Source organism: Aethalodelphis obliquidens, unplaced genomic scaffold (assembly GCF_003676395.1).
Source record: "Aethalodelphis obliquidens isolate GAN/ISIS:26980383/991018 unplaced genomic scaffold, ASM367639v1 scaffold36, whole genome shotgun sequence".
NCBI classification, from domain to species: domain Eukaryota; kingdom Metazoa; phylum Chordata; class Mammalia; order Artiodactyla; family Delphinidae; genus Aethalodelphis; species Aethalodelphis obliquidens.
This window is the reverse complement of record NW_020837980.1, coordinates 1432152-1449652: the sequence shown is the minus strand read 5'-3', so window position 1 is coordinate 1449652 and position 17501 is coordinate 1432152. Positions and strand designations below refer to the sequence as shown.

Below are 17501 nucleotides of genomic sequence, written 5' to 3'. Positions count from 1 at the left end.
TTGTTCAAAAGTATTTATTGAGGGACTCCCCTGGTGGCTCAGTGGTTAGGAATCCACCTGCCAATGCAGGGGACACAGATTCAATCCCTGGTCCGGGAAGACCTCACATGCCACAGAGAAGCTAAGCCCATGTGCCACAACTACTGAGCCCACGTGCCACAACTACTGAAGCCCGCACACCTAGAACCCGTGCTCCGCAACAAGAGAAGCCACCGCAATGAGAAGCCCGCACACTGCAACGAAGAGTAGCCCCCGCTCACCACAACTAGAGAAAGCCCGTGCACAGCAACAAAGACCCAACACAGTCAAAAATAAATAAATAAAATAAATAAATTAAAAAAAAAGTATTTATTGAGTGTCTATCATGTGTTCTGTTGAACAAATCAAGCATATTCCCCAGGGCCACTGTGTATGGCTGTGCAGGTTAATGGTACCCAGTGAAGTTGTGCAGGGCACAACTTCCACTACTGGAGGTAGGCCTCACTCTCAAGGAGATTATATCTAGTGACTTCTAGGAAGTCTTGCTTGAACTTTCACTCCCCTCTCAGACTAGAAAAAGCACTCCATAATAAACCCAGTCATAGCACTTTATCCATTTGTCTATAATGGTGTCATCCTCTGTTAGATTGTAAGCTCAGAGGGTACTGAGTTTGGGACTATCTTGTTTGTCCCTTTCCAGGGGCTAGGGATGCATCAGTGAATTAAAGAGTCAAAAAATCCCTGGCATCTAGGAGCTGATAATCTAGAAGAGAGAGAGAGTAAACAAGTTCAGTATATAGCATGTTAGATGGAGATACACACTATGGAAAAAAATCAAGTAGGGAAGGGGTCTTTCTCCTCTCTTTCTTTGGATCTTTGCTCAGATGTCACCTTTTTTTATTTTGAGAGAGGAAACCTTTGGAGGTTCACAGTAGAGGAGAGATACTATCTGTCTAAAAAGAAAAACATTTAGGAATAGAACAGTAAGCACACTTAGCAAACAACTAGTAAGGCAGTTATCAGCTCTCCACTTTGCCAGGAATCAGGTCACAGTGAATAAAGACTTATATAGAATATAGAGAATGAGGGCCCAGCCTTTCCCCTCTAAAACTCTGACACTTTCAGATTCTTTCTAAACACATTTTTAACAAATATCCTGGAGAACCCTCGTGTTCTAACCTGAGCTGGTTTTGCATTGTTGCAAAACAGCACCTCACATCTTTTAGTATCAGCCTACAGACCTTTCGTACGTGGCTAGGGTGTCTGAGGCTATGGAGCTCTTCTTTAAGCCTTTCTAACCCACCCTACTTGAAAAAGTGTCCTTATCAGGAAATGACGTCCTGGATACCAAGAGACTCCGTTATACTTAACACATATCCGGAATTTTCACACTGGTTTTGCCTCGAGGATAGGCATAAATGTACCTCTTCCTTCCGACTCTCTGGGCTTCGCTCCCTAATCTTTAAACAGGAGCCAAGGAAGCATCCTCGCCCCAAGAACCCCTCTCTCCTCATAGGCCACTCGCCCGCGCCGCGCAGCCTTCTGGAAGCTGTAGGTCCCAGAGGTCCTCCGCGTCAGAACTACAACTCCCGGCAGCTTTTGTTTCCCCACACCTCCCTCTTGGCGCATGGCCTGTCGGGAGGGGGCAGGTAGCGGGGGGGCGGAGTCCAATGGGTGCTGGCTCCCGAGGAGAGGGCGGAGGAGAGGAGGAAGGAGGCGGGCTCTGGGCCGCGGCCCCATTCATTGCCGCGGCCGGCCGGGCGGGGGTTCGGTATTTTCCGAGTTATGGAGGCGCTAATTCCTGTAATCAACAAGCTCCAGGACGTATTCAACACGGTGGGCGCCGACATCATCCAGTTGCCTCAGATCGTGGTGGTGGGAACGCAGGTGAGAGACGAGGGTGGCTTCCGCCCAGGCCAGAGCCCGGGGCGCGGGCCTGGACGGGACTGCGGCAGCGCTTGCTCCCGGACTGGCCGTCGCGGCCTGTGGAAGGAGGGCGCTGTTGCGCCTGGGCGCCCGGGGCTGCGTTCCACTGGGGCTTGGAGTCCAGGGCCCGGCCCGGAGGCGAGGGGCGGAGCCGGCGCGGCGGTCCGGCGGGTCCCGGGGGCGGGACGGACGGGCGGGCGGGCCTAACTGGAGTCCGTCGGGACCGGGCGCGGCTTCGCTCGCGGGCCGCTGCTTCCAAGGGCGCCTGGGGGACGCGCGGGGCACTTGGGGCCGCACTGCGGGGCGGGTAGCCCCTTCTTGATTGGTTTCAGGGCAGCGGGGTGTTTTGTTTCCATCGTTGCCTTGCTCAGGGGCTGCGGAGTCAGTTTTGGAACTGCGGAGTCGGGGCCGAGAAGGCCGCTACTGTGTGCACCTGAGTGTTTTCCTGCAGTGTAATCCAGTTTTCGAGAACGCCGAAGCAGTTAAAAACAAAAAAAAACCAAACCAACTTGTACTTGGAGTTTGTGAGTGTTAGGAGGGGTATCCAATTTTTCTGCGTAGGCTGTGGTTTTTGTCGTCCATCTAAATTGGGCATCAAGGGTCTCTGATCCTTTCATGTTGGCATTTCTTATATATAACACATTTTTATATGCGGAAATATTGAAGAAATAAATGTTATTTCTAGAAGTGACAGAGAAGTATAAGTTTCATTTTTTCTGCCTGCTGCTTTTCTTGGTTGAAGAGTAATCAACCATAGGCCTTTTTTTTACTAGAGTTCAGAGAAACGCATTTTAGAGATTACTTAGTATATTGATTTTAGGTGCTTTCCTTTTTTAATGATGTTTTTTGTTGGAAAGGGGACGGTTTCCTCACTTTCCACGAGGTTCATCGCTACATCTTGCTACAAAATTGATGTGTAGGGTGTAACTATTTTGAGAGGGAACTTAATGTTAAAAGTATAATAGAGTATGTCCAGACACTGGAAACCTTGGAAACCATAGATATCCTAAGGTGGGCGGGAGGGACTTTTCAATAGTTAAAGCAATAGAAATTATTTCAGAAACACATTTCCTTTGTTGGCCATGGGATTGGTATAGATTCTGCCCAATCCTCCCTTAATATTTGTAATGACTAGAGACTCTGGATCATCAACATAATAAATTATGAGAAATATACTTTTTTGGTATATTTTGTTTACTGTTGTGTTCCTATTCCTAGCTCTTGGAACAGTCTGGGGTATGTAGGAGATGCTCCATAAATACTTTGAATGAGTTACTAGATAGTATTTTTAAAACACTGGGGCTTTTATCATCAAAACCGATCTGTTTTTGTAAATAAAATTAGAGATGATATAAATTAAATCTTCTTGGGTAGTAATTTGGAAGTGTTTCCTAGCTGTAGACCAGAAACTTTCCATATACTTTTAAGAGAGTCTCAATGCTTTTTAAGCATGAAGCAGTAAAAGAATCAGAGCTATAGTGTGTCAGTATAAATAGTTTAAAATCAAGAAGGTTTTTTCTTACATGAAATAGAATTTATTTCAGTGAGTACACCTGTTCGCAAAATTGGGGAGGGGACAGGGTAGAAAAGTAAAGATTTCACCATTGTGAAAACCATTAACATATGCCAGCAAAAACCATCCTAGTAGTGATAATTATATGCCACTTTTGCATGTTGATGATTGGAATTACTCTGAAGGGAAATATTCAGTTTTTAGACTTGATTTAATGAGGGTTATCTCCATTTGTGTCCTTATTAGCTGAAATTCAGTCCTTTATTATTCAGGTACAGAAGAAATAAGAATAGAAGCAATGTCTTTTCTCCCATAGTTTCCTCAATATGTTGGAAAAAAACCTCTTCTTGATTTGAATACAAGTACACCACTACTTTGTCATCTAGGCTAGTTAATGTTGTGTAACATGTATATATACAGCACCTCACATTCATATTTAATGGAGTAGTGTACAGTGAGTGAGCTCCAGATGTAGTAAATGTTCTGTACGTAGTTCAACTGGTAAATTTCTCAGTGGCAGTGATCATGTCTCTGTCTTACGCTTTACCTGTACTTTAAATGGCTACAGGTCGCATTTTTGGGAACTTTTTATAACAGTGATTCTCAAACTTGGGTGTATATAAGAATGACTTTGAAAATAAGTTTCCTGGACCCCATCCGCAAAGATTTTGATTTTATAAGTCTGGGGTGCTCCAGGCACCATAGCCAATTCTGATGCAGATGGTTCATAGATGTATATAGTATATTAGTGAGTCTTTGATTTTATAGCGCATGAAACTGGAAAAAGCAGGGAAGCCTAGTCTAAGGGCATACTGCTGTTAAGTAGTAGGTTGGTTTTGGTGGCATTCTTGCTCCAAAGTATCAACTTCCAGGCAACCTTTGCTGACCCCTAAATATTTTAAACTTTGATTTCTTAAATTGCCCAAGTAATACTGTTTTGGGGCCCAGAGAGTTGGAGTAGTTGAGGAGAGAGATGTTTACAGCTGTCGATCATTCACAGTTTTTATGATTTAGCTGAATAAATTGCTTTCCTTTTTCTCTAGCCAAGATCCTCTGTGTGGAAAGAACAGAAAATGGGGAGAGAGAAGGTTGATACTTTTAGACCTTGGTGTACTTTGCAGGTGGAGAAGGAGATAAGATTTCAATGACATTTGTGACTCAACTTGGGAAATTTAATCACTGTTTCTTAAGTTGAGAATTGGAAGGGGGAGCCCTCCAGGTATGTAATCCAAACCACAACCTAATATAGGAATCTCAATACAGATGACATTAACCTGAGACTCTGGCTCAGTGCTGCTAGTATTGTGCTTTTTTTTTTTTAATTTGTTTATTTATTTTATTTTTGGCTGCACTGGGTCTTTGTTGCTGTGCGCGGGCTTTTCTCTATTTGAGGTAAGTGGGGACTACTCTTCGTTGTGGTGCTTGGGCTTCTCATTGCGGTGGCTTCTCTTGTTGCAGAGCACAGGCTCTAGGCGTGCGGGCTCAGTAGTTGTGGCTTGCGGGCTCTAGAGCTCAGCCTCAGTAGTTGTGGCACACGGGCTTAGTTGCTCCATGGCATGTGGGATCTTCCCAGACTAGGGCTCGAACCTGTGTCCCCTGCATTGGCAGGCGGATTCTTAACCACTGCACCACCAGGGAAGCCCTGTGCTTTTCACTTTGCCTTTTATTTTGGTAATTTCAGCACTCTACTTTCAGTAATTCAGACAAATACGGAAGGAAAAGGAATCTTGGATTTTAAATGACCAATCTGCAAACCAACTGTTCAAATTTAACATTTAAAAAATTAAAATATAATTCATATAACATAAACCCTAACATTATAAAGTGTTCAATTCAGTGGTTTTTAGTATATTCACAAGGTTATGCAACCATTGCCACTATCTAATTCCAGAGCGTTTTCATTACCCCAGAAAGAAACTCTGTATCCATTAGAAGTCACTCCCCATTTTATGCCCCCCCGCCACTGCTCCTCTCGCCTGGCAACCACTGATTTCTGTCTCTATGGATTTGCCTATTCTGGACATTTCATATAAATGGAATCATACAATATGTGGCCTTTTGTGTCTGGCTACTTTTGCTCTGTTTTTTAGGATCATCCATGTTGTGGCATGTATTAATACTTTATTACTTTTTATGGATGAATAATATTCCCTTGTATAGATATGCCACAGTTTGTTTATCCATTCATTAGTTGATGGACATTTGGGTTATTTCCACTTTTTAGCTATATTGAATGATGCTGTCATGAACATTCGTTAACAAGTTTTTGTGTGAACATATGTTTTCAATTCTCTTGGATATGTATAGTTGACACTTGAGCAACATAGGTTTGAACTGCGCAGGTCCACTTACATGCAGATTTTTTTTTACATGCAGATACTACAGTACTACCAACTTATGAAGATTGTTTTCAATGAATACTGCACTACTACATGATCTGTGGTTGGTTGAATCTGTGGATGTGGAACTGTGGCTCCAGAGGGCCAACTGTATAATTATATGCAGATTTTTGACCACCCTGGAGTCAGTGCCTCTAACCACCTGTGCTGTTCAGGGGTCATCTGTACCTAGGAGTAGAATTGCTGGTTCATTTGGTAACTCTTATTTAACTTTTTAAAGAACTGCACACTTTTCCACAGTGGCTGCACCATTTTACAAACCTTTATCTGGTATATGAGGGTTTCAGTTTCTATACACCCTCACCAACTCTTGTTATTGTATTTTTTAGAAAGTGCTAAATTATTCTGGAATTCTTTATTTAAAAAAAAGCCCCCCCCATCCCCTCCTCTTGCATTCTGCAGCACTGTTATCTACATTTTATTAGCTCCTTCTGAAATCTTGCTCTGTCCTGCCTGATATGCCTACATTTGTCTTGTGTTTGTAGAGGTGATGGCTTCATTAAGTTTAGCAATTTGGTGCCAAATATTGATCTTAGTTTCATTCCTTCAGTGTTTTCTTGTGAGTACTCTTAAATAAACTTATGTTTTTCCCTTTCCTTTTCTTTTTTACTAGTTTTCTCTGTGTAGATCATGTGCTTCTTACTTAAAAAAAAATTTTTTTAAAGCATTGAAGTGAAACTGATATAACATAAAAATTAGTCATTTTAAAGGGTACAATTCCGTGGCATTTAGTACATTCATAATGTTGTGCAACCACCACCTCTTTCTAGGTCCAAAACATTTTCATCACCCCAAAAGAAAACTCTGTATCCATTAAGCAGTCATTTTGTAATTCTCCTTTCCCCCCCAGTCCCTGGCAACCACCAATCTTCTTTCCTTCTTTATAGATTTACCTATTCTGAATATTTTACAGAAACAGAATCATACAGTATGTGGCCATTTATGTTTGACTTCTTTCACTTAGTATAACATGGTTCATTCATATTGTAGCATGTATCAGTACTTCCTTTTAATTGCTGATTAATATTCTATTGTATATACATACCATGTTTTATCATTCATCTATTGATGGATATTTGGATTGTTTCTATATTTTGGTTGTTGTGAGTAGTGCTGCTGTGAATATTTGTGTACAAGTATTTGAATACCTCTTTTCAGTTCTTTCGGGTATATACCTACAAGTAAAATGCTGGGTCATATGGTAATTCTATGTTTAACTTTTTGAGGAACCACCAAACTTTTTCACAGTGGCTGTACCATTTTACATTCCCCCAGCAACATACTAGGGCTCCAGTTCTTTATATCCTTGTCAAAACTTGTCATTGTGTCTTTTATTATAGCTATCCTGATGAGAGTGTGAAGTGGTATCTCATTATGATTTTGATTTGTATTTCCCTAATGACTAATGATGTGAATACCTTTTTAGGTGCTTGTTGGGGTTATTTGTCTTCTAATTGTTGAGTTGTAAGAGTTTTTTATATATTTTGGATACCAGACCATTATCAGTATATGATTTGCACATATTTTCTCCCATTCTGTAGGTTGTCTTTTTACTTTCATGATCATGTCCTTTGATGCACAAAAGTTTTAAATTTTGATAAAGTCCAATTTATCTATTTTTTTCTTTTGTTGCTTGTGATTTTAGTATCATATCTAACACATTATCAAATCCAAGGTCATGAAAATTTATTATTATTTTGTGTTTTCTTCTAGTTTCAGCTCTTACATTTAGGGTTTTGATCCATTTTGAGTAAATTTTTGTCTTTGGTGTGAAGTAGGGGTTCACCTTCATTCTTTTCCAACTGCCTGTGCAGTTGATCCAGGACTATTTGTTGGAGACTATTCTTTCCCCCATTGAATGGTCTTGGCTCTGTTGTTGAAAATCAGTTGACTATAGATGTATAGGTTTATTTCTGGACTCTCAGTTATTTTCCATTGGTCTATAGGTCTGTTATTATGCCAGTACCACACATAGTTTTGATTATTGTAGCTTTGTAGTATATTTTGAAACCAGAAAGTATGAGTCTCCCAACTTTGTTCTTTTTTTTCAAGATTGTTTTTGCAGTTAGGAGTCCCCTGCCATTCATTCCATAGCAGTTTTAGAATTGGTATTTCCATTTCTGCAAATGAGGTTGTTGGGATTTTGGTAGGGATTGTATTGAATCTGTACATTGCTTTGGGGAGTATTGCCATCTAAATATTAAATCAGATCTAGAATTCTAGGTTGATAGGTTTTTTTCTTTCCAATCTTTAAGTCATGCTATTGCCTCTGGCTTCCAAGATTTCTGGTGAGAAATCTATTGTGTTATTATTGGTCTTATTGAGGATCTCTTGTATTTGAATTGATTCTCTGCTTCTCCCTTGCTGCTTTCAGTGTTTGTGTTTGTCTTTTAACAGTTTGATTATTATTTGTCTCCATGTGGATCTCTTTGTGTTTATCCTGCATGGTGGAGTTGAGTTCTTTAATATGTAGATTCATGTCACTTTCCCCATGTTTTCCTGCTTTTATGGAAAAAGTGGGAATTTTTATGGATATTACTTTTGCTTTTCAGTTATCCAGATCTCACTCTTTTAATTTATGTTCCAGATAGAACTGGGCCTGTATTTTATAACCAAGAAAAAAATTCCTCCCTAAGGACTGTTAGGTCTCTAGCATTTTAGCAAGTTTCGATCCTGGATAATTGAAGTGGTTTAAATTTTAGATTTATATTTTGCCAATAGGTGGAGTGTTAGAGCTCTGCAGTAAAAACTTGTTAATTTATTTATTTAAAATACCATTAAGTTAATATTTCTAAGGATACTCAGAAATATTTTATTTAAAATAAATAAGACAGGGACTTCCTGGTGGCACAGTGGTTAAGAATCTGCCTGCCAATACACACAAATTTTTAGCCCCTTAATATACAGGGGACATGGGTACGATCTCTGGTCTGGGAAGATCCCACATGCCACGGAGCAGCTAAGCCTGTGCACCACAACTACTGAGCCTGCGCTCTAGAGCCCGCGTGCCACAACTACTGAGCCCATGTGCCTAGAGCCTGTGCTCCACAATAAGAGAAGCCACCACAGTGAGAAGCCCACGCACCACACGAAGAGTAGCCCCTGCTCACCGCAACTAGAGAAAACCCATGTGCAGCAGCAAAGACCCAAAGCAGCCAAAAATAAATAAATTAAATAAATTAAAAAAAAGACAAATATTAAAGAAACCGTAAATCTAAAACTACTTCAGAATAAAAAGTTAAAAAATTAGGAAATGTACATATTTATCTGTTATATTAATATCAAATAAATAATTGAGAGGTCTGCTTTATACAATGAAAAGTAAAAATTTAGAAGTGAAAAACTGAATCAGCCTTGGTTAATGTGGCATCCATGAATATTTACAATGATCCCATTTTCAATTGCATCAAAAGAATACAACTCCCTGCTCCCAGTTGATGTTAGGTATCACAAAGAACTAAAAATATGACAAAACATTAAGGCTCCATCTCAAAATATAAATTCAAAACACTATAAATCTCAGTACAGTGCAATTTGGAAGAAACTAAAAGATGACACTGAAAGCATACACACAAACTTTTAGCCCCTAAATATACAGGATATTGAATTGATTTGGGGAGTATGTAGAGATGAAAAAAGCAGAAGACGTTGCAGTGCCAAGAGAGCCCTATTTTCAGAGCATGCTGGCTGTGACTTTTGCCACTTTGGAACTGCTGTAGCCACTCACCTTCCTGGAAAGAGTGCAGACATGGAGTGTTTAAATCACCAGGGAGAAACAAGCACTGATCTAAACAATTGTTGAAGAAACCTATGGCCATTTAGAATACTGAGGTGAAAATTGGGAGTGCACAGACATGTTTTGTTTGGTCTATGTGTGTTGACACATAAAATTTTTAAAAACTTGTGATATAATTGACATTATGTTAGTTTCAGTTGTATAACATAACGATTGACAAGTCTAAACATTGGGAAACAATCACCACAATAAGTCTAGAATGCCAATAAGTCTAGAGTACCAATAAGTCTAGTAGTCCATCACCACACATAGTTACAATTCTTTTATTTTAATATTTTTTTGGTTGCAGTGCGTGGGCTTCTGTCTAGTTGTGGCGTGCGGGTTTTCTCTCTCTAGTTGTGGTGCACAGGCTTTAGGGCACAAGGGCTGTATAGTTGTGGTGCATGGGTTCCATAGTGTGTGAGCTCTGTAGTTTGTGGCACACAGGCTCTCTAGCTGAGATGTGTGAGCTCGGTAGTTGTGGCATGTGGGCTTAGTTGACCTGTGGAATGTGGAATCTTAGTTCTCTGACCAGGGATCAAACCCGCATCCCCTGCGTTGGAAGGTGGATTCTTTACCCCTGGACCACCAGGGAAGTCCCAAAGTTCTTTTTCTTATGATGAGAACTATTAAGATTTACTCTCTTAGTAACTTTAAAATATACACCACAGTATTATTATCTCCAGTCACTATGCTATACATTACATCCCCAGGACTTACTTTGTAATTGGAAGATTGTACCTTTTGGCCACTTTTACCCATTTCACCCACCCCCCACCTCTGGCAACCACCAGTCTGTTCTCTGTATTTATAAGTTTGTTTTTTTTGCTGTTTGTTTTGTTTTTGTTTTAGATTCCACATATAAATGAGATCATGTGGTATTTGCTTTTCTCTGACTTATTTTACTTAGCAAGGTCCATTTATGTTGTTGTAAATAGCAGGATTTCCTTCTTTTTTTATGGCTGAATGATATTCCTGTGTGTGTGTGTGTGTGTGTGATGTACACACCACATTTACTTTATTCATCCACTGGTGAACTTTTAGGTTATTTCCATTTCTTGGCTTTTTGAAATAATGCTGGAACGAACATAGGGATGCATATATCTTTTCAATTTAGTGTTTTTGTATCCTTCAAATAAATACCCAAAGGTGGAATTGCTGGATTATATGGTAGCTCTATTTTTAATTTTTAGAGGAACCTCCATACTGTTTTTTATAGTGGCTGCACCAATATACATTCCCACCAAAAGTGTATGAGGGTTTCCTTTCCTCCACATCCTCAGCAACACTTATTTCTTGTCTTTTTAGTAATAGCCATTATAACAGGTGTGAGGTGATATCTCACTGTGGCCTTGATTTGCATTTCCCGGGTGATTAGTGATGTTGAGCATCTTTTCATGCACCTGTTGGCCATTTGTATGTCTTCTTTGGAAAAATGGCTACTTGGGTCCTAAGTTCATTTTTATTTTAATTTTTATTTATTTATTTATTTTGGCTGTGTAGCTTGTGGGATCTTAAGTTCCCCGACCAGGGATCAAACCTGGGCCCTCGGCAGTGAAAGCCGGGAGTTCTAACCACTGGACTACCAGGGAATTCCCTTAATTTCATTTTTAAATCCGGTTATTTGTATGTGTGTTGTTTTTTGTTTTTTGCTCTTTAGTTGTGTGAGTTCTTTGTATATTTTGTATGTTAGCCCCATATTGGATAAGTGGTTTGAAAATATTTTTTCCCACTCCGTGGGTTGCTTTTTCACTTTGTTGATGGTTTTCTTTGCAGTGCAGAAGCTTTTTAGTTTGATGTACTCCCCCTTGTTTATTTTTACTTTAGTTGGCTTTGATTTGGTGTCAAATTCAAAAAATCATCACCCAAACCAATGTCAAGGAGCTTACAACGTATGTTTTTTTCTTCTAGGAGTTTTATATTTTCGGGGCTTATATTCAAGTTTTTAACGCATTTTCAGCTGACTTTTTTTTTTTTTTTTTTTTGATATAGTGTAAGATAGTGGTCTAGGTCATGCTTTTGCATGTGGGCTGTCCAGTTTCCCAACACCATTTATTGAAGAGACTGTCCTTTCTCCATTTTATATTCTTGACCCCTTTGTTGTAAATTAATTGTCCGTATATGTGTAGGTTTATTTCTGAGCTCTCTGTTCCATTGGTTTATGTGTCTGTTTTTATGCCATTGCCATACTATTAGCTTTTTTTTTCTTGGCCGCGCTACGTGGCTTGTGGGATCTCAATTCCCTGACCAGGGATTGAACCTGGGCCATGGCAGTGAAAGCCCAGAATCCGAACCACTAGGCCACCAGGGAACTCCCAGATTATTGTAGCTTTTTAACAGTTTGAAATCAGGAAGCATGATGCCTCTAGCTTTGTTCTTCGTTCTCACGATTGCTTTGGCTATTTATTTATATATTTATGTGGTTCCATACAAATTTTAGGATTATTTGCTCTGTTTCTTTGAAAAATGCCATTGGAATTTTGATAGGAATTGTACTGAATTTGTAGATTGCTTTGGTTAATATGGACATTTTAACAATCTTTTTTTTTTTTTTTGTGGTACACGGGCCTCTCACTGTTGTGGCCTCTCCCATTGTGGAGCATAGGCTCCGGACACGCAGGCTCAGTGGCCATGGCTCACGGGCCCAGCTGCTCCATGACATGTGGGATCCTCCCGGACTGGGGCACGAACCCGTGTCCACTGCATCGGCAGGCGGACTCTCAACCACTGCGCCACCAGGGAAGCCCAATCATCTGATTTTTATCCTTCATTTTGCTTGTTTGTTTTTTTTGGCTGTGTTGGGTCTTCACTGCTGCATGTGGGCTTTCTCTAGTTGAGGCGAGTGGGGGCTACTCTTCATTGAGGTACATGGGCTTCTCATTGCAGTGGCTTTTCTTGTTGACAAGCACAGTCTCTAGGCACACGGGCTTCAGTTGTTGTGGCATGTGGGCTCAGTAGTTGTGGCTCACGGGCTCTAGAGCACAGGCTCAGTAGTTGTGGTGCACAGGCTTAGTTGCTCCATGGCATGTGGTATCTTCCCGGACAAGGGATCGAACCTGTGTCCCCTGCATTGGCAGGTGGATTCTTCACTGCGCCGCCAGGGAAGTCCCCTTCATTTTGTTAATGTGGTGTATGACATTCATTTGCAGATGTTGAGTTATCCTTGCATCCCTGGAATAAATCCCACTCGATCATGGTGTGTGATCCTTTTAATGTATTGTTGAATTCAGTTTGCTATAATTTTGTTGAGAATTTTTGCATCTATGTTCGTGAGGGATATCGGCCTGTAATTTTCTTTTCTTGTAGTGTCCTTGTCTGGTTTTGGTATCAGGGTAATGCTGGCCTTGTAAAATGAGTTTGGAATTGTTCCCTCCTTTTCTTTTTTGGAAGAGTTTGGGAAGGAGTGGTGTTAATTCTTCTTTGAGTGTTTGGATTCACTGGTGAAGTTGTCTGCTCCTAGACTTTTGTTTGTTGGGTGGTTTTAATTACTGATTCAGTCTCCTTGCCAGTAATTGGTATGTTTAGATTTTCTTTTTCTTCATGAATCAGCCTTGGTAGGTTGTATGATAGGAATTTGTCTATTTTGTCCAACTTTTTGGTGTATAATTTTTCATGCTAGTTTCTCATGATCTTTTCTATTTTTGTGGTATCCATTGTGATCTCTCTTTCATTTCTCATTTTACTTATTTGAGTCCTCTGTTTTCCTTGGTGAGTCTAGCTAAATGTATGTCCATTTTATCATTTTAAAGAACCAGCTCTTGGGCTTCCCTGGTGGTGCAGTGGTTGAGAGTCCGCCTGCCGATGCAGGGGACACGAGTTTGTGCCCCGGTCTGGGAGGATCCCACGTGCCGCAGAGGGACTGGGCCAGTGAGCCATGGCCGCTGAGCCTGCGCGTCTGGAGCAATGGGAGAGGCCACAACAGTGAGAGGCCCGCATACCGGGAAAAAAAAAAGAACCAGCTCTTAGTTTCAGTGATCTTTTCTAATTGTTTTTTTTTTTTTTAAGTCTCTAGCTCATTATTATCTGATCTGATCTTTGATATATCCTTCCTTTACTACTAACTTTGGGCTTGCTTTGTTTGTTTTTTAATAGTTCCTGGAGGTGTAAAGTTAGTTTCTTTTTTTTTTTTTTTGCGGTACGCAGGCCTCTCACTGCTGTGGCCTCTCCCGCTGCAGAGCACAGGCTTTGGACGCGCAGGCTCAGCGGCCATGACTCATGGGCCCAGCCGCTCTGCAGCACACGGGATCCTCCTGGACTGGGGCACGAACCTGTGTCCCCTGCATTGGCAGGCAGATTCCCAACCACTGTGCCACCAGGGAAGACCTAAAGTTAGTTTATTTGAGATCTTTCTTGTTTCTACATGTAGACATTTATTGCTGTGAACTTCCCTCTAAAAACTACTTTTGCTGCATTCCATAAGTTCTGGTATGTGGTTTTTCTATTTTTATTTGTCTCAAGATATTTTTTGATTTCTGTTTTGACTTCTTCTTTCATCCATTGGTTGTTCAGTAGCATATTGTTTAGTCCCGTGAATTTTCCAGTTTTCTTCTTATGATTGATTTCTAATTTCATACCATGATGGTTGGAAAAGGTGCTTTATACGATTTCAGTCTTCTTAAATTTATTAAGCCTTGTCCTGTGGCCTAACGTGTGATGTATCCTGAAGAATGTTCCATTTGTGCTTGAGAAGAATGAGTACTCTGTTGCTTTTGGGTGGAATGTTCTGTATATGTAAAGTCCATCTGGTCTAACATGTCATTTAAGGCCAATGTTGATTGATTTTCTATCTGTATGATCTATGAAGATCCCCTACTCTTATTGTATTGCTGTGTACTTCTCCTTACATGCCTATTAATATTTGCTTTATATATTTTGTGCTCCTATATTGCGTGCACAAATATTTGCAAATGTTATATCCTCTTGTTAGATTGACCCCTTTTTCATTACATAATTCCTTTTTTTCTCTTAATGGAGTCTTTGTTTTAAAGTCTATTTTGTCTGATGTAAGTATGGCCACCCCAGGTTTCTTTGGTTTCCATTTGAATGGGAATATCTTTTTCCATCCTTTCACTTTCAGTGTGTGTGTTTCCTTACATCTGAAGTGAGTCTCTTGTAGGCTGTGTAGAGATGGCTCTTGTATTTTTTTTTTTTAATCCTTTCAGGGTACTCTGTATCTTTTATTTAGAGAATTTAGCCCATTTACAGTTGCAGTAATTTTTGATAGGTATGTAAATGCTTATTGCCACTTTGTTAATTTTTTTCTGGCTGTTTTGTAATTCCTTTGTTTTTTTCTTCTCATTCTTTTTCTTTGTGATTTGATGATTTTCTGTAGTGATATTTTTAGATTCCTTTTCTTTATCTTTTACATTTCTACTATAGGTTTTTGGTTTGTGGTTACCGTGAGGCTTACTTAAACCAGCCTTTATTTATAACAGTCTATTTTAAGTTGATAACATCAGTACAGTGCATTCTAAAGCTCTACATTTTACTCCCCTACCTTGCACATTTTGTTTTTGATGTTATAACTTACATCTTTCTAATCTTTTTTTTTTACATCTTTCTAATCTTATGCATCTATTAATAAGTACTGCAGTTATAATTATTTTGACTACTTTTGTCTTTTACTCTTCATACTAGATTTATAAGTGATTAACCTACCATCTTTATGTTATATTATCCTGAATTTTACTAAATATTTATCTTATTTATGTATTTATTTATTTATTTACTTTTGGCTTTATTGGGTCTTTGTTTTTATGCGAGGGCTTTCTCTAGTTGTGGCAAGTGGGGGCCACTCTTCATCACGGTGCGCGGGCCTCTCACTATCGCGGCCTCTCTTGTTGAGGAGCACAGGCTCCAGACGTGCAGGCTCAGTAATTGTGGCTCACGGGCCCAGTTTCTCCACGGCATGTGGGATCTTCCCAGACCAGGGCTCAAACCTGTGTCCCCTGCGTTGGCAGGCAGATTCTTAACCACTGCGCCACCAGAGAAGCCCTACATATTTATCTTTACTAGTGAAATTTATAGTTTAATGTTTCCCTGTTACTAATTAGCTCTCTTTCATTTCAGCTTAAAGGAATCCCTTTAACATTTCCTGTAAGGCCAGTCTAGTGGTGATGAACTCCTTCAGCTTTTGCTTGTCTGGAAAACTCTTATGTCTCCTTCCATAGTGAAGGAAAACTTTTCTGGGTAGAGATTTCTTGGTTGGCAGTTTTTTTTCTTTCAGCACTTTGAATATGTCATGCCACTCATTCCCTTCTGGACTGCAATGTTTCTATCCAAAAATCTGCTGATTGCTGATGATTTTAGGGGGGATTTTCCTTATACATAACAAGTTGTTTTTCTGCTGTTGCTTTTAAAGTTCTCTCCTTGTCTTTAACTTTTGACATTTTAATTATAAATGGTGTGGGTCTCTTTGGGTTCATCTTTTTTGGAACTCTCTGAACTTCCTAGATCTGAATGTTATTTTCCCTGGGTTAGGGACATTTTTAGCTGTTATTTCTTCAAATAAGTTTTCTACCCCTTTCTCTTTTTCTTCTTCTGAAACTCCTATAATGTGAATGTTGGTCCACTTGATGTTGTCCTATAAGTCCCTTGAACTGTCTTTTTACTGCTGATTAGATGAGTTCCAGTGCCCTCTCTTCAAGTTCACTGATCCTTTGCTTCATGTAGTCTGCTGTTGAACCTCTGTTTGGTACTTTCTTGTATTTTCTTTCTGTTGAAAGTCTCTTTGTTCACTCATTTTTTTGAGCTTGTTTAGCATTTTTATGACTGTTAATTTGAACTTTATCAGATATATTATCTCCATTTCATTAAGGTTTTTTCCTGAAGTTTTACCTTGTTCTTTTGTTTGGAATGGATTCCTCTGTTTCTTTATTTTCCTTGACTCTCTGTGTTGGTTTGTATGCATTAGAATAAACAGCCACCTCTCCAAGTCTTGTAGGTGTTGTGAGTTCCCTCGTAATTGTGGGTCACTACATTTGGGGTGAGGTTTATGGTGAGATTGTGTCTCCAGCCTGTTTCGATATGGGTTTTTGTCATTTGCCTGATATGTAGGAGTTGCTCAGCTAATTTTTTAGTTTCTTTCAGAGGGAATTGTTCCATTTCTAGCTGTAAATTCTGTGTGTCCATGGTAGGAGGTGAGTTCAGGATCCTCCTATGTTGCCATCTTGAACTGGAACTGATACACACAATATGTTTAAAAAAAAAAAGAGTTGTCAGTGTTTAAAAATTGGTGGATTTAATGGAAAGGGCCAGGTTTCTGGTTTTTCCTTTAAAAAAATCAGAAAATCTGATAACACTACACCCACATTTACAATGGATTTGAAAAATGCCTGCTTTAGATGGGTCAGGCTGTATTTAGTTAGCCTTCCTTCCTTATCATAATATATGTGTTGCTCTTTTTTATAGTTTGAAGACGGCAATGAAATGTTAACATGTTTTCATGTTTCTATAAAAAGGGGAAAGTTAAAGACTACCTGGGAAATGTTCTTATATTTTTACTATTCCTGAGAGACAGTCTTTTATTTTGTGAGATGTGAGATCTTATATTTTTAATACGCAAACAGAATGTCAGAAGAATACAATCTGATGTCATTTTGACTGAAGTCTGAGTTGATTTACCCATTCAGGTTATCTGCTTTGTTTGTGGGGGCAGTTGAGTTTGTAACCCATGTTTGTTAGTTTGCTAGGGCTACCATAACAAAATACCACACAAGACTGGGTGGCACATAAACAACATGTGCACAGAAGCAACAGAAATTTATTTCCTTACAGTTCTGGAGACTAGAAGTCCAATATCAAGATGTAGGAAGGTTTGATTTCTTTTGAGGCCTCTCTCCTTGGCTTGCAGATGGCTGCCTTCTCTCTGTGTCCTCACATGCTCTTTCATCTGTGTGTCACATCCCTA

General features: G+C 39.7%; 1 protein-coding gene across 7 annotated transcripts in view; it reads left to right on the top strand.

Annotated features, from left to right (window-relative positions):
* Positions 1 to 1602: 1602 nt before the first annotated feature.
* DNM1L (dynamin 1L) overlaps positions 1603 to 17501 on the top strand; it is a 58445-nt gene continuing 42546 nt past the window's right edge. For 3 of the 7 annotated variants that reach the window (XM_027129266.1, XM_027129263.1, XM_027129262.1), the window contains exon 1: positions 1607 to 1866. In XM_027129266.1, coding sequence (XP_026985067.1) covers positions 1765 to 1866 — 102 coding nt within the window. In that variant the 5' untranslated portion in view covers positions 1607 to 1764. Of the gene's footprint in view, positions 1867 to 17501 lie in introns of all 7 variants that reach the window. The other 4 variants (XM_027129265.1, XM_027129260.1, XM_027129261.1 and 1 more) reach the window with 4 other exon arrangements.